The sequence below is a fragment of the Eptesicus fuscus genome, chromosome 1 (genome assembly GCF_027574615.1).
Source record: "Eptesicus fuscus isolate TK198812 chromosome 1, DD_ASM_mEF_20220401, whole genome shotgun sequence".
In the NCBI taxonomy this organism is placed as follows: Eukaryota; Metazoa; Chordata; class Mammalia; order Chiroptera; family Vespertilionidae; genus Eptesicus; species Eptesicus fuscus.
The window spans coordinates 82,280,261-82,305,565 of NC_072473.1; the positions used below are offsets into that span (position 1 = coordinate 82,280,261).

The 25,305-nt window shown below is 34.8% G+C and overlaps 1 protein-coding gene across 1 annotated transcript in view; it reads left to right on the top strand.

Moving 5' to 3' along the window:
* Positions 1–25,305, top strand: part of ALG13 (ALG13 UDP-N-acetylglucosaminyltransferase subunit) — an 82,335-nt gene that overhangs the window by 5,545 nt on the left and 51,485 nt on the right. Inside the window, 7 exon segments of the mRNA XM_028135362.2 lie at positions 14,067–14,095; positions 14,098–14,296; positions 14,298–14,439; positions 15,002–15,085; positions 17,143–17,193; positions 17,910–17,956; positions 19,694–19,766. Coding sequence (XP_027991163.2) covers positions 14,067–14,095; positions 14,098–14,296; positions 14,298–14,439; positions 15,002–15,085; positions 17,143–17,193; positions 17,910–17,956; positions 19,694–19,766 — 625 coding nt within the window.

The window sequence follows — 25,305 nt, forward strand, 5'->3', positions numbered from 1 at the left end:
CCTTTTCTTTTAATCTTTACTGCATCTGTCTCCTAGGCATTCAGTAAACACTTGTTCATTCATTAAATATTTACTGTGCACCTACTATGTGCCTACATTATTCTAGGTACTAAGCATACTTCAGTAAACAAAACAAGGATTCCTCCTCATTGAGAAGAGACAGATTCATTGATTGTTTCAGGAGTATTTGTTGATGTCATAATCCCTATAATGATGGAGGAGAGGGAATGTCAGGCTGGCTTTGTAATATAGAAGCCATTCTTAAAGGTATTGTAAGTCAGGGAGAATCTAGATAATCAAAATTATGTGGACCTCATATAATGGACATACCTGTCCTTAGGTAGTTGAGAATAATAAACTCTAATCTTCCAGTTTTATGAAAGTCATTTTTTCCAGACACTTTTGATGAGATTTTCATTTAAAATGTTAAATCAGCTTTGAATTTGTGTCAGTACATTTAAAAAAGGAAAACATTGATTTCATAAAGGATGCCCTGTCCTGACTCTTTATTCAGGCTGAAAAGGAAGCTGTACGAATCTCTTAACAATTTATTAAAGGTTTAAAGTCTTTTTAAAAAATATATATTTTATTGATTTTTTACAGAGAGGAAGAGAGATTGATAGAGAGTTAGAAACATCGATGAGAGAGAAACATCGATCAGCTGCCTCCTGCACACTTCCCACTGGGTATGTGCCCGCAACCAAGGTACATGCTCTTGACTGGAATTGAACCTGGGACCCTTGTGTCCGCAGGCCGACGCTCTATCCACTGAGCCAAACCGGCTAAGGCAAAGTCTTTTTTTTTTTTCTTATATTAATTTCAAGAAAGTCATACACATGAATGCCATAAGAATCAGTAATTGGTTGTACTTTCATCTTAGGTATATTATTTATTTGCCCCAAATTTAGGCTAGGTGATTGTATGTTCTAATTTAAGTGGCTGGCTTAATTAAATTCCTGAAGTAATAGTTTTATGTTGTGGTTTGGAATCTTATTTCCAACAAGCATGGCGATTGTACATTGTTTAGTTTACACCAGATTTATTATAGTAAATTACTGGCAAAAAGTTATTCCACCATCTTCATGCACGGTCTAGTAGTTTCCCAAGCTTATTGTTCTTGTCTGGCAGCTGTTACTTTTAGTTTCATTTATTCTCTTTTCATAAATTAATTTTGTTTCAATTTATATCTGCCCAGTCCTGAGAAGTGTTTCAAAGCCATGTGACCACATCCTTCATGAAATAACATTTCTGAAATATTTCAGTTGACATAAGATACAGTATCTTTTGAATTGATGTTGATATGTAGCTCTTTGTATTGCTTTAATTTTAGTTTGTACACCTCTAATATTAAAATACATTAAAATTACATGTATAGTTTGAGAAGCTTCACAGTATTCTTGGAAGTTAGATTCATTCATCAAATGGGCAGCAGGTGAATGCTGAAATTTTCCCCCATATTACCTAATATTTTTCTTCTTTTGTTTTAGCACGCTTCCTGGGCTGTTACAGTCAATGGACTTATCAACACTGAAATGTTTTCCTCCTGGCCAGCCAGAAAAATTTTCTGCATTTTTGGATAAAGTTGTTGGATTACAAAAATAAACATTAAACTCTAAAAACATCCCCCCCCCCCCAAATCCAACCAATGGAATATGGTTAAATCAAATTAAATACATAAGATATATTTGCGGAGTAATATAAATTAATAAACTTCCTACATCTAAAGAATGTTAGAAAATTTTATGGTGTGAATATTAGCATTTGGGTTCAAATAGTAATTGCAGTTTAGTAGATTTATTAGATTTCCCCCTGATCTTTGTTTTTTAAGTATTAGAAGTATGTAGTGAGCATTTATAGGTTTCATCCTAGAATCCCAAGTGGAATTGGAATCATGAAAAAAATGAATAAAATTTGAAACTCTGACAACAATATCAAATGTAGTTAGTTTGATTTTTCTTAGAGTAAGAAAATAAAACAGTAACCTGTAAAAAAATTCTGAGAATCAACATCTTTAGATTTATAACTTAAGGAATCAAATTCTAAAAAAGCAAAAATGATGGATTATGTTCTGTGAAATAAAAAGCTTAATAATTACTTAAAAATGATAAACTATCAAGTCATTTGATCCATTGTGCTTGGAGAAACTACTTTGATCCTGAATATTAGAGTGGAGTGGATGGGTTCACTTTTTCCCCCTAAAATATAGTGACAGTAATCTTGCCTAATGTCAGAACTTGACTGGTTTGAGAAGAGGAAACCAAAAGGACAAGCCAATGGGATTTGCTGTGTTGCTCTTTTTTAAGAAACCTCTTTTACAGTGATATTATAACATTTACTGTAACATAATTTTACTTACAAAATTAGTTTTACAAATGAATAAATTTTCTGATGTGTATGGGCTAAATATATGGTTTTACAATTCACATAAGATAGATATACAGGGTGGGGCAAAAGTAGTTTTACAGTTGTGAGTATGGGAAAGTTTATTTTTACATATTGTATTTTTTTCATACAAACAACTATAAACCAACTTTTGCCTCACCCTATATTATGGAATTATGAGCGTAAGTGGTCTCAAGACCTGTAAAATAAATTAGGTTATCCTTAAATATTCATGGTTTTCTGGCAGAAAGTTTGATCAAGTTCATCCATGAAAATAGAGCATTCACTGTAATGACCTGCTTTCCATTAAATTATCCCAAAATGTTGAATATTCTAAATATTTTACTTGTGATACACTATATTTCTGTACATTTATTTTCCTGATTGTGTTTTACTTGGGCTAATATTAAATTCTTACTAATGGTAGAAGGTGGTGGCTGAGAAGTACTCTGGGTAGCAGGAGGAAGCCAAGTTGGACTAAAATTTTGCTGAGAATATTCTAAAAAGTGAGTAATCCACACAGTTGAAAATTCACAGCACCATAATCAAAATTGTATTTTTATACTAAAGTTGTAGAAAAGGCCTTATTTAAATTCATAGAGAGAATTTGACTTTTCTGGGCTCTTTTATAAATGTGTTTTTCTAATTTGAGAAAAACTATGACTTTATGTTGATCACTCACCTTTAGTTATTTTATATCAAGGACTAATCATAGAGAATCAGAAACAAATGAAAGGGTGTACTCAAACTGCAGACAAGTAAAGAGCAATATAGAACCCCAAATCCTCTGCTTGCTTCTTTCTCACTAGACTACAAAACCCAGATTCCATTATTTCATTTAGCAAAGGCTTAACCAATGGTTTCAATTGTGTGTAGTGACATCTCTTGATTATACATTTATGAAATGTGGGGTTTAAAAATCAAAGGATATCTTGGAATCATTTTGATTTGGCAGGAATCTTCAAGATCATCTAGTTCATTCCCATCATTTCTCAGATGAGGAAGAAGGCCAGAGGTTAGGATTTGTCTGAAATAACAGCCTTTGGCAAAGCTTCCCCTAAGAAGCAGCTCCTTACTCCCAGTCCTGAGCTCTTTTTCTATCACACCATAACATATATTGTAAGCTTTTTGTTTCTTTTTATTTGTTTGCCTAGCATTTACTTTAGCTACTTTAATCCCTTCTAAGGTAAGTTTTATTCATTTCCAGGAGTTGGTTAATTAGTTTATTTTACTAGGAATTTCACACTTAATTGGGTTTTCCTTTGGTTTATGACAGCCTTCATTCAAACATAGAAACCTGTGATTACTGAGTTTTTGGAATCTAGCAAAATGCTATGGGGTAGAATTAATGCTTGATTGAATGAATGAAGACTTTAAAACAGAATTGTAGGTTTTTGGAATTGGAGGAGTGTTACATGACAGGGCTTCAGGTTCTTGATGTTAGGAAGTGGAATGCAGTTTTTTGAGCAGTTTTCTGTTAGAGTTATTTAGATTTCCAGTAATAAGGAAGCAAAATGGAAAGTTTAGTATTTTGAGAAATTCACATTGTGGATAGGTTCAGAAGTGGACAACAGAAAGTTGATGTTGGAATAGATGAAAAATGTGAGGAAGGGGATGACTGGGAAGTAAGGATTCTTAGATTACTGTATGCTTATAATTTGGGAGAAAAGAAAAGAGCAAGAAGGATTTGGAGTATAATTGATGAACTTGATGTGGGGTTCTAGAACATTTAAAAGTAGTCATGTAAAAGTACTGTCAGTTGTCTGATTTTAGATACCTTAGAGCACTACTTTATGTACTTCTAAAGGCAGATAATCTAGGCACAAAGGGCAATATAAAAATTTTGTATTGCTTATTTGAAAGTTTGAGAAAGTTTTCTAAGACTAAAAATCAGAAATAACTAGTAGTAATGTAAATTGCTACTTGGCTCTTTATTATGGTATAAGCACTTAATTCCTCTGATTTGTTCAAAATAAAATTTTCAGAGATGACCAAAAATCTGCATACAGTCTGAGAAATGAGATGTATGGGAAGATTATTTGAAATTGATTTCAAACTAAAATCATATTTCTCATATTCATTTTTCTGAAATCCTTATCTCTATTAATGGTGTCACTATTTAGTCCTCCAGGCTTTAACTCATTTCCAACCTTTTTTATATAATTGATCACCAGGTACTCTCAGCTGTACTTCCTAAATATGTCAAGCCCATTTAGTCAATTAGTCTTTTAAGATAAATGCATAAGAATCTACTTTTGTTATCAGAGGACACAATTCTTGCTATAGAGAAACTCTTACAGTTTAGTTGAGGAGGAGCTCATTCTTTGAGTTCTTTGCCGGAAACACAGTAGGCTTTCCATAAATGATAAATGTGCCTCTGTAACATTGTACTGTTTTATCTTGTTTAGGATTAGGTATTGGTTCTCAGAAACACTATCATCTTGCATACATTCATTTCATACTGTCCTTTGAATACAAAATATTTGGTTCGCTCATTGAGAAAGATGTTACCATCATGTTGAATGGTGGAATTTGTAGGATCAAGCTTTTATAAGAATGGCATCTAAAATAGCAGTGCTGAACTTAACGTAATATCCTAGTGTTATTTAAGGGTCTTTCAAATAATAGGACCTATTGGGAATTTTTAGTAAAATATAACAATGCTAAAAATTAGAGATTTAGTAAAAGCAGTAGTTATAATGCTTTCCTGTGAAAGATTACATGGAGAAAGGTCTAGGATAACCACCAAACACAGTTTAATTCCTTGTTAAATGGTTAATTCTTACATGAATATTCTAGCACAATCTTGATATTGTATATTCTTTTAATTCTATAATCTTTGTAGGTGGCTAGACCAAAGGTGGGCAAATCAATCTAGCTATCTTCAAAAAGGAATGTAGAAATATGCTTCTTGACTTTTATATTCTTGAAAAATATTTTGAGGCGCCTTTATACCATTACATATTTCTCTTGGCATTTCACTTCTAAATCTTTACTGGCTTTATGAATGTTTACGTTCTTGCTACAATTATTTATGTTGATTTGTACTCTAACATTTTATTTTGATGGCTACAGTCCTGCTCTCTAAGATTCTTTGGGTCATGGAACCCTTCAAAATATTTAAAACTTGATTTTCTCTCTACTCATACATACACACATTTTCCTGTGTATTTCAGGGAGTTTACAGATACTTTGAGGCCCCACGTTAAAAATCCCTAGACTGAGGACACTGCAATTATTCATAACTACTAGACTTTTTAAAAATTAAACCCTCTAGTTAAATACATTTAAGTTTAGTAATTCCTAATTTTTCTAACAAATTATAAACTTTGCTCAAGGTTAAAACATACCAAACAACACATTTTTAAACTAACCTTAATACTCTTACACTGTTAATTCAGTATCTATTACCCATAATGTTTTGTGCAGCACTGTTTCTAATTGATAAAAGGAACTAAGTGGAATGTTTTCATTCCTCGTGATTATTTTAGGATATACTACATTAGGCTCTTTGTTAACGCAATACATAATTATGAGTTACTCATTTACTGTCAAATGTGCTTCTAAAGTATTTTCTGAACTGATAGTTAAAGTTGGAAAGATGTCTGTGAGAGGCCATATATTACATCTTTTTTACTGTTCATTTTCACTTTTGAATAGGATGTGTTGGTTGTTTCTCCACTAATAGTGTGAAGTGGGTGGATAATACACTCCCCAAATTTAGGAGAGAAGATTCCTAAATCTTCATCCTAAATATTCTGCATCTTAGTTTTCCATTTTGTGAATTCATAAAAGTAACTTTTCTCATAGGTGCTTTCTGAGATAAAACCATTTGTTGTGGCATGTTTGAAAATAAAAAAATGTCATTGGAATAATATATTTCCTCTTGATTAGAGTTTTTGTTTTAAGAAGTAGGAATAGGCCTAGAAATATTACCCTAGAATTCAAAGTACATAGATCTAAATGTTAGAGAAAGCAAAGTCATCATTAGATTTCATATTTATTTTCATATTCAGTCACTAGCTCGGGCTATAGTTAGAGAATTAAAGTTTATTTAGAGTTTTCAGTGAATGGGTATTTCCAATGCATAAAAGCAGAAAAGAATGTTCTGGTCTTTATTCTCCCTTCCCTCAATCGCTTCCTTGCTTCCTTGTATGTCTGTAGACTGATTAGATATTGCAAGTATCTTAAATCCAGAAATAACCAAAAGCAACCATCAGTATTTCTGTGCCAATATGATGTATTTTAAAACAAAGTGCCATTTTTCTTTTTTCTAATCTATATTAGAATGTTTCAGGTCGAAGAAGGGAAGAGAAGGAATTGAAAGCAAGTGGCTCTTGGTAACGTTTCTTTAGTTTTGCATATCTGAACAAGGATCACTGCTCTGGGAAATTCTTTCTCTTATCTTTGTCTCCTTCCTAAAACTTGAGGAGGTTGAATAGGGTCCCTGGGGCCTAATTTTGTTTTAGAACCATTATGTTCCCTTCCTTCATAAATTCTACTTTGCTAATTCTGTTTAAATGTCTACCATGAAAAGAACTGACAGGTTCTAGTTTCAGGGTGCTGTTAAGAAATGTTGTTTTAAAAGTTTTCCATTATGTTTTTAAAGAATGAAAAACCTTAAAAAGTGGTTCTATATAGTTGAGGAGCTATTTCCCCCAATTGGCCTCCAGTTATTTGGTGCTAAAAATAATTGAAATAAATGGTTTAGTATTAAATTTTCTTAATACTAATTGCCTTTTTAGCAGGTTCTGTCAACAGTTGTTTTATGTATATGTATTATCTTTGTCTTTTCTACTTTTAGATATAATTGACATATAGCATTGTATAAGTTTAAGGTGTACAACATAATTGTTTGATATGTGTATATACTGCAAAATGATTACCACAGTAAGTTCAGTTAACGTCCATCACCACACAGTTACAAATATTTTTATCTAAAAATCTAAATTTGTATTTTTCATTTAGTAAGGTAAGATTTATTATTCATTTCTGTATGGGTTAATCAACACTACAATTTGCCAGGATAATAGGTTAATCCCCCTAAAAGTTATTTTATGGTTAATGTTGATCACAAATTTGACCAACTGAAGGGAGGGCAAATCTGTTATTCCATTTGAATCACAGAATCACAGTTCCTTAGACCTTAAAGAGAACACAGAGATTAAAGTGGTGTAACAAAATTCATGTTTTCATGGTACCATATTGCCTCTCAGACTCTAAAATAACTCTGAAGTATCATGTTACATATACATTTACAACTACATATCTTGCAGATAATATATGCTTAGAAAATTCAGACATATACATTATTTAATTGGTGGAAACATGGAGTGTTATTTTAGAATTAAAATATTATAATTATCTTACATAAGAATTCTCTATACATATAATTCCAATATAAGATTAGGAATATATTAGAATATAATTATCTTAGAATTATTAACATTATATTCATATGTTGTACTACAGTGAATTTCTCCATTTGATCTGTGAAAGAAGAAATAGAATTTTAGCAATTAAAAAACAAATAACATTTTTAAGTTAATCACAATATAAAAAGTAGTAATTATAAAGTTAAAGCACATCAGTTTTCTGACGCATCAAATAAATACTTATTTTTAGTTATTTTTGTTTTCTTCAATTTGTTTTATTTTAATCGGTATCTAGAGTACAGTGCCTAAAAAGTCTTTAAAGCAATCATTTTTCTTCCTACTATTTTCCAATGTTAAAGGAAGGAACTCCATCAGGGTTGGGAAAAATTTTTCTGGGGAGTATATTTGAACTTTGATTCTATTTCCAGGAGAATTTAGGTAAAATTGTTCCCTCCCTTTCTTCCGGTTCGTCCTTTCTCTCCCTCTCTCCCTCTCTCCCTCTCTCTCTCCCTCTCTCTCTCCCTCTCTGTCCTTTTACCAAAGGATAATTTCTTACTGTTTTATTTGGCAGCTGACATTTGTCAATACTTCAATAAGCACTTATTACTCACTTGATATGCAGTGTCTTAGCTAATTATCCTAACAACTTTAGGTATAGTCACAGAAAAATTTCTAGAGCAAATTTCTCAAACTTTGAAACAATTTAAAAGTAATAGCTATAGTGCATACAACACCTTAATAACTGAAATGGATTAAGTTAACCTGCTTAACTTTGACCTGGCCTTTCCCAGACCTTTATTTTGCAACTCAAAAATAGGATTATCGTATGCAGTGTTCCTGAAATTTTGGCCTTGAAACTCCTTTAACAACACTTAGTAATAACTTGTGGAACACATTGTTCTAAAGCACTGCTATTCAAAGTGTGGTCCTGGACCAGCAGCATCAGCAACACTTGAGAACTTGATATTCTCAGGACCCAATCTAGCTCTGAGACAAGCTCTGAGTGTGGGGCAATCTGTGTTTTATCAAGCCCTTTATTTGAGAACCACTGCTTTAGAGGTTTATAGGATTAGTGTAGTTAGCTGTTGAAGAATAGCCAAGGGATTTCAGGTGCAATAGATATTTCTAAGGACAGCATTAAATAAATTCCTATTGTACTAATTTGGGGAACATAACCTGTACTTAACCACTTCTGAGCCTTTGTTCATGTCTTTTCTTTGGTATACAATTCCTCTTTATAATAATCGTGCAACAATATATAGTTGTAATCCTAGTACTGTTACTGAATGGATGGGAAAACTTGGACAAGTCATAATTATTTGAAATCTGATTTTTTCATCTATAAGAGAAAAAGTAGCTGTAAAATTCTACTTGTTTTTCAGTTTATTTTGCTATTCAGTTTCTTGCTCACATACTGAATAACTTTTAAATTTAATTTTTATTTCTTAAGCTAATACATGTAAATAATATAAAATATTAATGAGTTCTACAAGGCTTATAAGAAACAGCAGTTTTATGTGCCACTCCTCTCCATCTCTGATCCTACTTCCTATATATGACCATCTATCTATTGATGATATTTACATTAAAAAAACACAAAAAGGTAGTTTTATCAGTTCCTGTGAGATGTTTTCAGTGTTGACATTATTAAAATTACTTAAGTATAATATTGATCACATCCGAGCCATGTTCATTGATTACATTTCTTTTTCTATAAAGCTTTTACCCTTTTTGTATACTTCTTTTCATTTGCTCAATATTCTATAGAAACATCCTCAAATTCTCCAACAGAGGTGTATATCCTAGTATGTTTAAATACATTAGGTCATCTATAACTTCTATTACTTATTTATAAAAGCTTTTTGAAAGCTTTATAAAAGCTGTTTGCGCTGGTGTTCTTTGTCCTTTTACCTGAACTGGTTGTTCTCTATTTTGTCTTCTTAAATGTTTGTCCTCAGAGTTCCCCTTCATCCTTAAAGTGGAAATTCCTTTGCTTCTCTCTTATATTGAATCTTCTGTTTCCAGGATACTGTGCCTTCCTACCTTATTCTGCGGTTTAAACTTTTTATTTTGGTTTCGAATATTTCTCCCGTAGCTTTCTGAGAAAGTAAATTATTTTAATATTTCATTTTTGAAAACTCCAACATCTGATTGATAGTGTGATATAGAATTCAAGGTTGGAAATGCTTTCCCCTCAAATATTGAACTATATTGTTTTCTAGCTTCTAGTTCTATTGAGAAGTTTATTGCTATGCATATGTGTAATCTTTTGTACGTGACCCCTTTTTTCTCTCTGAAAGATTTTAAAATCTTTTCTTTATCCCCTGACTTTATGTCCATTGCTGATCATCATTTTTTGTTTTCATTGTTGTGGCTACTTCATGGAACCTTTTAATCTAAATAAAGATAATCATATCCTGCAGTGCTAGAATTTTCATGATATCATCATCATCACCATCATCATTTCTTCCCCTCTACTTTCTTCATCTCTTTTTGAGCTTCCTGTTGGTTAGGTGTTGGCTTTCCTGGATTGACCTTCTAATTTGCTTGCTTTTTCTCTCCAATCTTGTCTGTTCTGTGAGCTCCTCAACTCGAAATTCTATTCCTTCTACTGCTTTTTGTTTTATTCGTTTTTAAAATTTAAATACAGCAAAATTAGCATTTTTTTCTTGTACAGCTCTGTAAGTTTCAACAAATGCATACTCATGTAACCACTACCACAATACTTCGGATACCCCAATACATCCTTTGTGCTATCCCTTTGTAGTCAACTCTTCTCTGCCACCCCAACTACTGGCAGCAACTGCTCTGTTTTCCCTTCCTATAGTTTTGCCTTTCCAGTATGACATATAAATACAGTCATACTGTATGTAGCCTTTAAATCTGTCTTCTGTCTCATAACACAGTGCTTTTGAGATTCATACATGTTCTGTGTCTATCAATGCTTCATTTTTTTATTGCTGGGGAATATTCTATTATATGGCTATGCCACAGTTTGTCCATTCACCAGTTGAAGGGTGTTTTGATTGTTTGCAGTTTTGGGTGAATTATGAAAAAAGCTACTATATACATTTATGTACATGTTTTTGTATGAACTTAAGTTTTCATTTCTCTTGGGGAGATACCAAAAAATTGGGATTGTTGGGTCATAATGGTAACTCTATGTTTAACTGTTTAACTTTATAAGAAACTGCTAAACTATTTTTCCAGAGTGGATTTACTATTTTATATTCCCACCAACAACATATGAGAGTTCCAGTTGCTCTGCATCCTTGTCAACTCTTGGTATTGTCTGCTAAAAAATTATTTTAGTTATTCTAAGATGTATGTAGTGGTATTTCATTAAAGATATACAGATGGCCAATAGGCACATGAAAAAGATGCTCAACATTATTTTCCATCAGGGATATCCAAACAAAACCACAATGAGCTGCCACTTCACACCCACCAGTATTGCTGTAATCAAGAGATGGAATATTGACAGGATATGGAGAAATGGGAACCCTTGTACACTACTGATGAGAATGTAAAATGGTGCTGCTGCTGCGGGAAACGGTCTGACAGTTCCTCAAATAGTTAAACATCATTTACCATATGATCCAGCAACTACATTCCTGGGTATTACCCAATAGAATAGAAACATGTCCAAACAAAAACCTGTGAATGAGTGGGGGCAAGTAGGAGGCAGCCGATCCATGATTATCTGTCATCATTGCTATTTCTATCTCTCCCTCTCCCTTCCTCTCTAAAATCAATAAAAATATATTTTTTAAAATATCATTAATATTAAATATATTAGTTTCAGGTGTACAGGATAGTGGTTGAACATCTTTTTATGTGCTTATTAACCATATCTTCAGTGAAATGTATAATCTTTTGCCCATTTTAAAATTCTATTGTTTTCTTACTGTTGACTTATGAGAGTTCTTTATATATTTTGATTAAAAAAATTTTTTGTCAGGTAATGTACAAATATTTTCTCCTACTCTGGCTTGTATTATCATTCTCCTGTCATTTGCAGAGCAAAAGATTTTCATTTTGATTCCAATTAATTTTTTTCTTATATTACATATAAGAACTCTGGCTAACTCAAGGCCTTGAAGATTTTCTCCTATGCTTTCTTCAGAAAGTTGAAGTTTTGTTCTACATTTAGGTCTTTGATCTATTTTGAGTTAATTGCTATATAATGTGTGAGGTATAGGTTGAGGATCATTTTTTTTTCTTTTGCATATGGCTGTCAATTGTTCCAGCACCATTTAATGAAACTACTGTCTTCTCTATTAGACTGCTCTTGTACTCTTTGTCAAAAATCAATTTATATTTGTGTGGGTCTCGTGTGCTTTCTCTGTGTTATTTTCCCTTTCCTCTTTCTCTTTTTGTCTTCCTGTCTCTAGTTTTTATTTCCTGTTCTTTCTATTTTTGATTCTCTCTCTCTGTCCTCCCAGTTTTCCCTTCCTTTATTCCTCAAAATTAAGTATATAGATTAGTATTACTTGAATTTTTATATACCTTATATTTCATTTAAATAGCAATAAATATGAAGACTTTGTACTTTTCATAACCCTTAATTTTTTTTCAGTGAATTTGTGGATTTAAAGAAAGATGGTGATTTCCTCTTCCCAAATCATGTTTCAGAACTTTTACAAAAGGAATAATTTCCTCAATGTTATGGTTTCTTTAAAAAATAAATTAATGAAGGTAATTTCAAATTGGCACATTAAAAAGGATGTCAAGATTTTATTCTTCTCTCTACCAGGCTTTTATTTCATTCTTAAATTATAAAATTGATTATTGATGCTTTCTCTGTAGGCATTATTACTAGATCCAGTTACAAGAAAAACAGTTTTCAAGGCAGCTGAATTTTGAAATTTCTCCAGAACCTAATTTTGATCTATTTTTTTTAACATTTAGAAAAGTAAGAAGGGAATTGGATTTTGTCATTTAAATAAAAACAAGACACTTGACCATGGACTCAAGTGAGCAGTCATGTCTTTGAACCTTATAAAGCACAGTCATATTTTACTTTGGTTTTCTCAGAATTCAGAGTAATTTTTAATTTTTCTGGAAAAGTGCTCTAATAATACACTGAAACATGCCTCTCAATGTCCAACACCTTCAGTCCTGTGCCCCAGTATTTTAAATGTACTCTTTAAAGTTTGTGGCTAAATTATTCCTTTCATGCTGCTTCAATTAAAATTATTTTTATTTTTAAGAAACAGTTTTTGCATATTCTCTTTTTGTTAAAGCTATACAATAGTTTGTAGACATTAGTCAATAAATGTATCACTGTTTCCTAGCATAGCTAATGGAATTAGTTTTTGTGATCATATCATAGGGTTATTATTATCTAGGACCATGGTCAGCAAACTGGCTCGTGAGCCACGTGCGGCACTGTGGCCCCTTGAGTGTGGCTCTTCCACAAAATACCACGGCCTGGGCGAGTCTTTTGAAAAAGTGGTGTTAGAAGAAGTTTAAGTTTAAAAAATTTGGCTCTCAAAAGAAATTTCAATCGTTGTACTGTTGATATTTGGTTCTGTTGACTAGAACTGAATGAGATTACTTAAATCCCATTATCTGAAATGTCTAGATAACTGCTTTGGCACTTTACTTTGCTTGAATTGTGACCTCTGTACCTATATATTAAGGGTGCCACCCTTTGCTTTTTAAAAAGATATTCTTAATACAAAATATTACTATTAGGTTCATGCCGAAACCGGTTTGGCTCAGTGGATAGAGTGTTGGCCTGCGGACTAAAAGGTCCCAGGTTCGATTCCGGTCAAGGGCATGTACCTTGGTTGCGGGCACATCCCCAGTAGGAGTTGTGCAAGAGGCAGCTGATCGATGTTTCTCTCTCATCGATGTTTCTAACTCTCTATCCCTCTTTCTTCCTCTCTGTAAAAAATCAATAAAAAAAAAAAAAAAAAAAAAAAAGATATTCTTAATACAAAATATTACTATTAGGTTCAGATTTCCCCCCTCTCATTTCCATATAACTATAGGAGCAGGTAACTTGGGCAGAGGTTTTACAGCAATGTAATGTGGGCCAGGCTACATCATATACACCTGGGTGTTATTGCAGTTCCTTGGCAGCCTCGTGGAGCAGTTGCCCTGAGTTAAGCTGCAAACTCAGCTTCCCTTTGGTCCCAAAACTCAGCTGCTTGTGCATACCTCTCTCAACCTTGGGCTGATTGGGTTAATTCCACTCTTCCCCAGCAAAGTAGCTCTGCAAGTACCCTTCTCCCTCCCATGCCTTCCTCAAGTCTAGTTCTCTATTCCTAGGAGCATTGGTTCTTCCTCTTCTTTTCACAGGATCTCGACTAGTCCTGGGGAAGCCAGCTCTTTGCTTCTGCTCCTGAGAAGTGCCAAGATTCTGCAGCGCTGACTCCAACTGCCTTCTCATGCCTAGACTTTGGGCTGCTTTCCGGATACCTGCATAAGCAAGTCCTTGTCACTACTACCCATTCCTATCTGCACCTTGCTTTTTCTTCTGGCTACACTTGTGTTCCTTTCTTCCATTCCCCATCTCCACCCTCCGTGCACAATGCATAAAGGATGGAAAAAGTACTGCGGCCAGAAGTCTCTGAGTGAGGCAACAATGGATGAATATTTAGGCAGCTTAGGACTGTTTCGAAAGCTGACTGCCAAGGATGCCTCTTGCCTCTTTCGGGCTATTTCGGAGCAGGTAAAAGGAAAGCAAATATATCTTCCCTATACTTAGATTTCAGAGTTTGTGATGTGGCATGGTACTGTAGCTAGAAGACCTGTAGCCCACAAAAACAAAAATCCCCTTTTTTCTTTCCTAGTAAAATTATCCAGGTCTGTCTGCTACTTATTAGCTTGGTGCATACCTTTGCTGATTAGTCCAAATATACTGCTGTGCCTTTGCTATCTTTTCTGTTTTCTAAATACTACTTTGGAATGTATGAGAGGTAAAATAATGGGGTTAAAGAAAAAATTGAAATTTATCTTGATCCTTTATAAGCAAGCCCCTGCTTCCTCTAAATTTTATGCCTAAGGAAAAATATTCAAACTGTGCCCATAAAGAGTAGAAAAGGGGGAGCTTAACAGAATCATTTCTCCCCAGTCTCACGAAAGGTGACAAAAACAGATGTTAGTAATATCAGGACTTAATTTCCCACATACGTTCTGAGTAAGGGGGACTTTAAGTGTCCAGTTCCTAGTCTTAATTTAGAAGCTTCTATTTCAAATGACTGCTGACTGTAAGCTTGTTTTTCTCTTTTTAGTTGTTTTGCAGCCAAGTCCATCATTTGGAAATCAGGAAGGCTTGTGTCTCATATATGAGAGAAAATCAACAAACTTTTGAGTCTGTAAGTAGAATACATACCCAAGGGAGAGTTGTAATTTGAGTATGTAGCAGATGGGAAATGAATTTTGAGCACCTATATATGAAAATTATATGTAATCTCAGCAGCAAATTTTCAATTTTCTGCTAGCTTCACCCTAGCTAGCACATTTCTGGACCTCCTCCAGAATTAGATTGTTTTGTACTCTGAAAACTAAGATAAAAAACAAAACAATCTGTATTCTTCCCATTACTTTCTTACTCCCACACACCAAAAAAACCTTCAAATCCTAAAAAGTCGTACTTTGACTTCTGTTTTGTATTATCTATACCACTGTTTCCTTGAACAATTAATCATAGTTCACGAAAGGTATGCCTATGTTAATATTTTTAAATGTATATATTTTAAGATATGTACAAATGGGAACACCCTTCGTTTTCTTGCTTAATTCAGTGCACAATGCTTGAAGAATCTTATAAAACTTAATGTAAGGAAATGAATTAGTTCTAAACATCCATGTTTTTCTGTGTCAAACTGGTAATTGGAGCTCTGTCACTAATGATTGACTTTAAAACAATTTTTAGAAGGCATCTTTCTATACATTGAAGTACTTCAATTCTTGTTAACAAATAGAGATTTTTATCAAGGTCTTACATTAAGTGTGCCCTTTCATTAGTCCATTAAATTTTTATCATACTAGCCCTTCCAGTACTATTTTTCTTCTACTTTTATATTACGGATATTTGCCTGCTGTTTGAGGTTTACTCTTAATTTGCTCAACAGGTTTCATTGAATTTTAAAAATATGTGAAGGCTTTTTGACTTTTAAGCTTATTACCTTAAAGTTAATTACAGTCTTTACAACACCTGGGAAAAGGGTTGTTCATTAATTACTTTAATGTAAGACCATGGTGTAAAGCAGTGCATCTCAAGTATTTTTGTGCATACAAATCACCTGGAGACCTTGTTAAAATACAATTCTGATTTAGTAGGTCTGAGCTGGGGCCCAAGATTTTTACATTGTTAACAAACTCCCAAGTGATGCTTGCTATTGTTTGTGGACCACATTTTGAGTAACAAAAATATGTGTGTAAATTTTTAAAACTATGTGGACGAGTCTCATAATAATTATGCTGTGTGAAAGAAGCCAGACTCCCCAAAAATGTACATACTGTATGATTTCCTTTATATACAACTAAAGAAAATGCAAACCAACCTGTTGTGATTAAAACAGGTCAGTGATTGCTTGTGTGTCAGTGGAGTTAGAGAGGGGCACAAGGAAACTTATGGGGAGGATGGATATATTCACCATCACGATTATCATGATGGTTTCATGGGTGCATACATATGTCAAAACTTATTTGACTGTGCTATTTAAATATGTGCAGTTTATTGTATGTCAATTATTTCTCAATAAAGCTGTTTAAAAGGATTGAGAAAAATTCAAAATTGTATTTTAAAATTCTAGTTATATTTAATACTAGTTATGTTTGTATGGAATGAGATTTATATTCCCTGAGTTTAATGTAATTTTATTTTTATTGAGGTGTATTTTACATTCAGTAAAAAATCACCATTTTAAGTTGAGCAATTTTAGTTTTGGCAATACAGTCATGCAGCTGCCACTGCAATTAAGAGAGAGAACATTTGCCCCCAAAAGTTTCCTTGTGCCCTGGGCTTTTTTGAAACTAATAAAATTCCCTTTAAACTTCCTCAAAATTTTAACTTTGTAAATGCATATCTCCTGTAAAATTTAAAATATTGGGTTTATAATTATTGGGCTTGCTTGATTTATGAAAATTGTCAAGTTGACATTTCAAAAGAAACTTATAGGCATAGCAGTTGAGGAAATGCACTGGTGTATGGATAAGCCAGGACCAGTTCCTAACATACTTTTATAGTACAGCTTTTCTCCACCCATAGCTTTTGTGCAAATCTTCTTGAGGTGCTGGGCAAAGTAGTAATTTAGTACCATAATTATTAAGCTGAACAAAAATCCATTGGAGGATAATATTGCAGAATATGATCAGACTTTAGTAATGCTATGTATTTGGTTAAGTCAAGTTTGTTTTATTTTTGAAGTATGTGGAGGGATCTTTTGAGAAATACCTGGAACGGTTGGGAGATCCCAAGGTAAGATAAAATATGGGGGTTTAATCTTTTCAGAGTAGTATTTGGAATAAGAACCTAAATAATCATTCAGCTTGTTGCTTTAGCTAGAGCCAATCTATTTAATTTCTTAAGTAGCCAGCTGTGTTGAATCAAATAGTTCTTACAAAAGTTTAGAGGCTGGCAGCTGACCTATTCTGTGTTGAATATTGAGAATTGTGTGTTTAACAATTTTATCATCTATAGATGAGTGAAAGACTACACGCTGCTTGGGAACTGGACAAACCTAAGCCATTATCATTTTAATGGGGGGTGGTAATGAATGTTACTAGGAGGTTATTAAACAATTCTCCCGATTTGTAGTTATCTTTAAGTGAAAGTAAGATCCATAAACACATATTTAATTAAAAGTTTATGTGATTAAATTAATTCCATAGTTCTGGGCTTAAAGCACATGTACTAATACCCTGCTAACTTCATATTTTTACACTAATTACATTTTTATTGTGCCTTTTAAATCTCCCATATTAACTGTCTTTGTTACTTAATAACTAAGGTCTTTGGGTCCTTTTTTTCCACAATAAGTTTATGTTAATTAGTAACTATCACAGTATCCCAAGTCTCAAAGCAAGTTATATTGTGTTCTACGAATTCTTCATCTAAAAAAAAAAAAAATTGTAAACTTGCAAAAACATGTACTTTCTAGCTACTCGATGTTTATAAAAACTATTTATATTTAGGAAAGTGCTGGACAGCTGGAAATAAGAGCTCTTTCTCTAATTTATAAGTAAGTGGAATCTCCTTTTTTTAAAGGGTGTGTGTGTGCATGTGTGTGCGCGCGCATGTGTGTGTGTGCATGCGAGCGTGCACCGGGTTTCTATTAAATTTCCTTTAGTATTGGGAAAATTTTAGATTTGATGCATTGATATGTAGAAGGAAGAGATCTAAGCAAAGTTCATTAGTGTAATTTTAGGTGGAGAATCTCTAGCATTTGTGTCAGTTTGAATGGAAGAATAAAAGACTTTAAGAACTGCTGTTATTGTTCCTGTGGCTAATTAGAATGCTTATCTTAGAATTTTGTTTAACTTTGTGCCTCTTTTGCATGCATCCTCAATAAGGTTGTATTGCTTCCATGAGGGTAGAAATTGGTTCCAGGACAAAAAATTTACATACTGTGGGTATTAAAATTTCATAGGGAAATTAAGAAAAGTCTAAAGTGTCCCTTTTGGGAGGTGATCATGGGGGAAATTTTGAGAAACACTGCTCTAATGCTTTGGAAGTTTTGTTTTGAAATTGCAAAAGTGGCATATCTGAAAGCTGTAGGTTTTTTTTTTTTTTAATTTTTTACACTATTACAGATGTCCCCATTCCTCCCCCTCCCCCCCCCCGCCTTTTGCCCAACTCCACTCAACCCTGGCCCGCCCTTCTTTCTGGCCAGCACCACATTATTGTCGGTGTCTATGGGTTATGCATATATGTTCTGTGGCTAATCCTCAGGGCAGGGGTCCTCAAACTTTTTAAACAGGGGGCCAGTTCACTGTCCCTCAGACCGTTGGAGGGCCGGACTATAGTTTTAAAAAAACTATGAACAAATTCCTATGGACACTGTACATATCTTATTTTGAAGTAAAAAAACAAAATGGCAAAAACACCTGCATGTGGCCCGCGGGCCATAGTTTGAGGACACCCACCTTAGGGTTTTGAAAAAGCTATATAATATAGGTTAGAGGCTTGTGGGAATCTTGTTCATTTGAGAAGTTTGATATGTATAAGACTCCTTCACAATTCTGAGGATGGTGAGATGGCATATACCTGGGTAGAGTCAGAACCCTCTTGTTATGGGGGACTTGTTCAAGTTAGTGTTTTTGTGGTCTGCTCTTTTCTCACTAAATCCAGCAAGAGGTAGTATAGCAGTCATTGGGCAGGTGGCTTTTAAATCAGGCCAGCTCTTAAATTGGTCTGCCATCTGCTTTTGTATGGCCTTAGAGCTGAGAATGCTTTTTAAAATTTTAAATGGTTAAAAAATCAAAAGAAGGATAATGTTTTATGGCATGTGAAAATTATATGAAATTCAGTTTTTAGTGTCTATAAAGTTTTATTGGAACACAGTCATGTGCATTTTTTTATCATTGTCTATGGTTGCTTTTATACTGCAAAATGAAAGCTGAATAAAACAGGGCTTAAAAAAGCTGAAATGTTTATTATCTGGTCTTTTATCAAGGAAAATTTGTGCACCCCTGTTTTAAATAAATGGAAGCCTCCAAAACTCACAAACATACATACAGTTGGCAATCTATCTTTACTGCCCCTTCCTCTAAATTAAGATATGTTTTTAAAAATCTATAGAACTTGACAGGCCAGTAGCTTGTCTACCATGAGTTAGCATTATTTAGCCTCTTAAACATTTGGATTATTTTATATGAATAAGGTCAGCAGTTTCAAAGCATAAATACACATTCTTATAACTACCTCTTGCATATGCTAAATTATCTCTTCTCATCCACCTTTGTTTTCTATCATGTAGTCGAGATTTCATTCTTTATCGCAATCCCGGAAAGCCTCCAACTTATGTCACAGATAATGGCTATGAAGACAAGGTAAGAAGATGAGTGAATGTTTACTAAAATAAAAAGAAGAAATTGAATGATGCTGTGGGCTTACCAGGATATTAAGAAATCATCCCTTTTACCTCGTTAATAAAAAACGCCCATTCCAAATACCAAACTTTCCTACCACCAGTCAGTGTTGTTAGCTACCCTTCTGAACAGACCTGATCTTGTCATTCTGTGTAATAGAAAACCCTAATTAGCTCCTCATTGATAAGAAAGGTAAGTTGATACTCTGAAGCTAGGCATTCAGTGCCCTAAAGATTCCCAATCCTTTTTTCCAGCTTCTTTTTTTCCCTTTGCATATCAAATGTGTCAATTCCAGTGAAACTTTCACAGCCACCCCCTGTCCCTACAAGAGTTATTTCCTTCCTTTGCATCACCCAAGTAATTATGGTATTTATCACATTGTATTTGTTTTCCTGTCTGTTTTTCTCATTAGTCTGAAAGTTTCTTGAGGGCAGGGACAGTGCTAGTACTACCTAAGTAAGGTACAAATAGTAGGAGGTTGAGAACTCTCAGCAGGTGAACAAATCGTTCTTAAGCATACAACTTTTCCTTCAAAAAGTTTTAAGAAAATCCTTTTATCCTGATTATTTAAATCATTACTGAATATAGACTACAAAATATTTGACTTTTGTTAATCTTGTTTCACATTGTAGAGCAAAATTCAGGCAACATTCTGATGATGGTAAAATAAGAATAGACACTGGGAGGACTGTTAGGATGTTATAGTAATCTAGAAAAAAGACCTGAACTAGGCAAGTGGCATTAGGATTAGAGAAGATCGAGTTGGATTCAAGAGATAACTTAGAGGGTAAGTATAAATTGGAGCACATTAATTGGTACCACCACCTAATTTGTTCAGCAAACATTAAGCTCCTATAAGTGTACCAGGCACTTTACTGGGCTTTGGGAATACCAAAATGAAGACGACAAAATTCTTGCCCTCCAAGGTCTTAAGGGGCTATGAAGACAGACATGTAAATGTCTGTGAATGATAAGTTTTATAATAGACATATGTGCCAAGAGCATAGAAGAAAAAGTCCTTTATTCTGCTTGAGGGAATTTAGAAAGTTTCAAGGTGGTATTGACATTTAAGTGGAATATCAAAAGATGAGTCCAAAAAGTATGAAGGACACTCTACTCAGAGTAAACACTATATACAAAGGCATGGAAGCAAGAGACACTTTGGAACTCAAGTAGTTAGGTGGAGGGAGGGCAGTGCTAAAAAGGTAGGCTAGAGTTATATAATGGGTGTAGTAAGCCATGCCAAGAATTTGACTTTTCATTGTACAGAATAGTTAATTGAAGCTGTTTTCCAATATTTTATTTTGAAAAATTTCAAACATACAGAAAAGCTAAAAGAATTTTACAGTCAGCATCTGTATACCCACTACTTAGTTAATATTTTGGAATCCTTGTTTTATCACATATATGTTCATCCTTCTATCCATTCATTCATCCATCTTAATTTTTTTGTATTTCAAAGTAAATTTCAGATAGCAGAACAATTGCCTTTAAACACTCATTTGAAGTTTTAAACAGAGGTATGATATAATCAGAATTGTTTGAGAAAGAGGAGTTAACAAACTTTTGTATAAGCATTGTACACAGCATTGCCTGAGATATTAGACATTTAGATTTTACCAGGATTCTTTTAAACCTACAGTTCAATATTTTACCCCAACATTTTAGACTTAAAATATTTATAAAGAAATTAAAAGACTTTTATAGTGAACCTTCATATACTACCTCCTAGTTCCTACAAATTATACAACTCCATTTTCAAAAGAGTCTTATATATCAGATATTGAGCTAAGACTTTTTGAGTATGTACAACTGTGAGAATATCATAATTATTCATACATACATACAGAGTTAATCATTATCAGCAATTGGGTATTTGCATGCACAGGATAGTAAATATATGTCTGATTTTGGGATTATATAAAGTGACTATGTTTGTTCATACTGAAATTTAAGTATGGAAAAGCCAGGTGGCAGCAACGTACTTTTCCTTATATGACACCTTGCTTTGCCTAAAACTGTTGCTATATTGAAGTTCAGGCATAAAATTTATATTTTAATTGTTTGGGTTTTTAAAAATAACTATTAAAAGCAGTGAACATTATTAATAAGCCTTCCATAAAATATATTTGGGGACCAATTTTCAAAGAAATATATGCCTAATGTTTACCTTCTGTGTTGATATTTAACTCTGCATTTTGCAGTTACATACTATCAAAGTGAATGCTACCGTATGCTAGCCATCTTCACTCACCCATTTGCTCTATCTAGAAAGAAGAGAAATGCATACTTATATTAAAATCAAAATAAAATTTTAATCTTGAAAAATAGAGTAAAAAATCAAGTATCCATGTTTTTTCATCTCATGTGCTTCATAGTAACAACTATTAAGTTTTGGTGGGTATCCTTCTATATTATTCTCTTCACATTTTTTAAATGTAGATAGGCTCATGCATACTTAACATTCTGTTACTTGTTCTTTTTAGATAACTATCCTCATCAGTAATATAGATCTACCTAATTTTTTCACTAGTTTACTGCCATTACATCCTCCCTAGCACCCCCAATAAACACACCACCCATAATCTATGAGAGAATTATTTTATGCTGTGATACTACCAGGAACATAAAAACTGCCATGCCTAGTTTTGCCTCTTACTAGTACATTCAAAATGGAACTAATTGCCACTTGAATAGAGAACTTGTATGGTCATCTCTATTTTCTTTCCTGCTTATTTCCTTATCAGTTCTGGTTAGCTGGGTTCCTTTAACTACTGAACAACTGCCTCCAGTTATTAACCTTGCTTAGTTGGAGTTCCCAGTTCTTCTAGTCCAAAGTACAAAGGGATTCTCTGTTCAAAATCTGCTCACTGTTATTTGGGATTAGTAAACTCCTCTTAAATGCAAATGCTCCTTGGGGTGGGTGAAACTTCATAGCTTTAACTTTACCATGAGAAAACCTTAGCTTGACACTTTCCCTCAGTGCTTTGAAATGGATTATACTGCTGGAGTTGGAATTGTGATTTCAAAAAAAGGTTACAGATAATAATATACCTGGTATCAGAGAACTTGATTATTGGCAGAAGTTATCCTAGGGTAGTGTAGGAAGGTAGAAAAGAGAGTGCTTAGGATAATCTGCCAAGGAAGCTTTGTGGCAACATCCTCCCATCACAGAGAATCATCCGTGGTACTTAATGTTGCTGATATCAGAGTTGGCTTCAAAAATGAAATAGACTTAATCACTAGGGATTATATCCCTTACGCAAGACAGAGGTTTTTGAACAAACATTCAGAAAGGTTCTGGAGCAGTTATTTAAACAAATTTCATTACATAGCGCCAAGTAGCATTTTTACTGAAATAATCTGGGTAGTAAGCATGCATGGCCTTTGAATTGTTGTTTGAAAAATCTACCAATCAAAGGAATCAGCTAAGAAGAAATAACTCATTCTGTAGCCATCTCATATCTTAATTCATTAAGGAAGTCTCTTTAGCAGTATTGCTCCTATATAATATCCTCTCTAATAAAATGGTAATATGCAAATTAACCATCACTCTGCTACATAAACCACACCCACTAGCCAAGCCACGCCCACCAGCCAATCAGGGCGAGTATGCAAATTAACCCCATTCAAGATGGCTACAGTCACAGAGAGCAAGGTTTCCCAGGTAACAGAGGAAGCCAAGCTTTCCATAGCCATTGCAGGCCTAAGCCTCCACTCAAGCTACAAAGTTTCAATTATAGAAGGTAAACAAATTCAAACAAATGGTGGCAGAATGGAGCTTGAGAGAGCAGGCCAGGGTTGCCGCCAGCAACAGGGGAAGCAAAGCTTTCTGCACACTCTGGCCGGGCCCACTGCTTTAGGCTACAAAGTTTCAATTGTAGAAGGTGAATTAACTACCACAGAAATGGCTGCCGCCTCAGAGGGAGCAGCAGGCTTGGCTCCGCTCCAGGCTACAAAGTTTCAATTGTAGAAGGAAAATAAATTCCAGATACCAGGGCCTCACTTGGGTTGCCAGGGGGCGTGGCTGGCCAGCAAACCACCACAGGCCCCTCACTCAGGCCGCCCCATGCCCCAAGGGAACCCCACCCTGATCCGGGACACCCTTCAGGGCAAACCAGCTGGCCCCCACCCCTGTACCAGGCCTCTATCTTATCTAATAAAAGAGTAATATACAGATTGATCATCACTGCAACACACAATATAGCTGCCCCCATGTGGACACAACATGGCCACCACAAGATGGCCAGCAGGAGAGGGCAGTTGGGAGGCACCCTGCCTGCAAGGGAAGGCAGTTGTGAGGGACCAGGCCTGCAAGGGAGGGCAGTTGAGAGGGACCAGGCTTGCAAGAGAGGGCAGTTGGAGGTGATCAACCCTGCAGGAGAGGGCAGTTAGGGATGACCAGGCTGGCAGAGGAGGGAAGTTGGGGGCAAACAGGCTGGCAGGGGAGCAGTTAAGCATCAACCAAGCTGGCAGGGGAGTAGTTAGGGGGTGATCAGGCTGGCAGGCAGAAGGGGTTAGGGGCAATCAGGAAGGCAGGCAGGCAAGCAGTTGGGAGCCAGCAGTTCTGGATTGTGAGAGGGATGTCCGACTGCCCGTTTAGGCCCGATCCTGGTGGGATCGGGCCTAAACGGGCAGTCGGACATCCCTCCAGGAGTCCCAGATTGGAGAGGGTACAGGCTGGGCTGAGGGACAACCCCCCGCCGTGCACGAATTTTGTTGCCCGGGCTTCTAGTATTTATATATTGCTCTTCAGTATAGTGGATAACATTTTGAATAAATTGAAGTCTCTTCTCCTGTAGTCTTGTGTTTATATTCACTTGTTCAATGTATAAAAGTTCCTATCTTTTCAAATTGTAAATTAGTATTTGTTAGGTATATTAATCAGAATGTGATTGAGGCTCACTAATCACCCCCTTCCCTCTGAGAATTGTCAATCTGTTCCATTTCCATGTCTCTGGTTCCTTTATTCACCAGTTTATTCTGTTCATTAGATTTCTTATTCGTTTATTTTGATTTTTAGATTCAGTTGTTGATAGGTATGTATTTGTTGCCATTTTCATATTTTTTATTTTTCTTTTTCTTCTTAATCTTAAGGAATACCCTTCAACATCTATAATAAAAGCATAATAATATACTAATTAGACAGGACGTCCTTCCAGACGAAGTCAGGGCTGCGAGGGAAGCCTGGGTCCCGGGTGCCTGCCGATGGCTGGAGGGAAGCCTGGTTCCCAGGTGCCAGAGGGAAGCCGGTGCCAGCAGCCGGGGGAAGGAAGGCCTACTCTTGCACGAATTTTGTGCATTTGGCCTCTAGTTTCATATACTGGTTTGGTGGTGATGAACTCCTTTAGCTTTTTCTTATCTGTAAAGCTCTTTATCTGACCTTCATTTTCAAAATAGCTTTGCTGGGTAGAGTAACCTTGGTTGTAGGTCCTTGCTATTCATCATTTTGAATATTTCTTGCCACTCACTTCTGGCCTGCATAGTTTCTGTTGAGAAA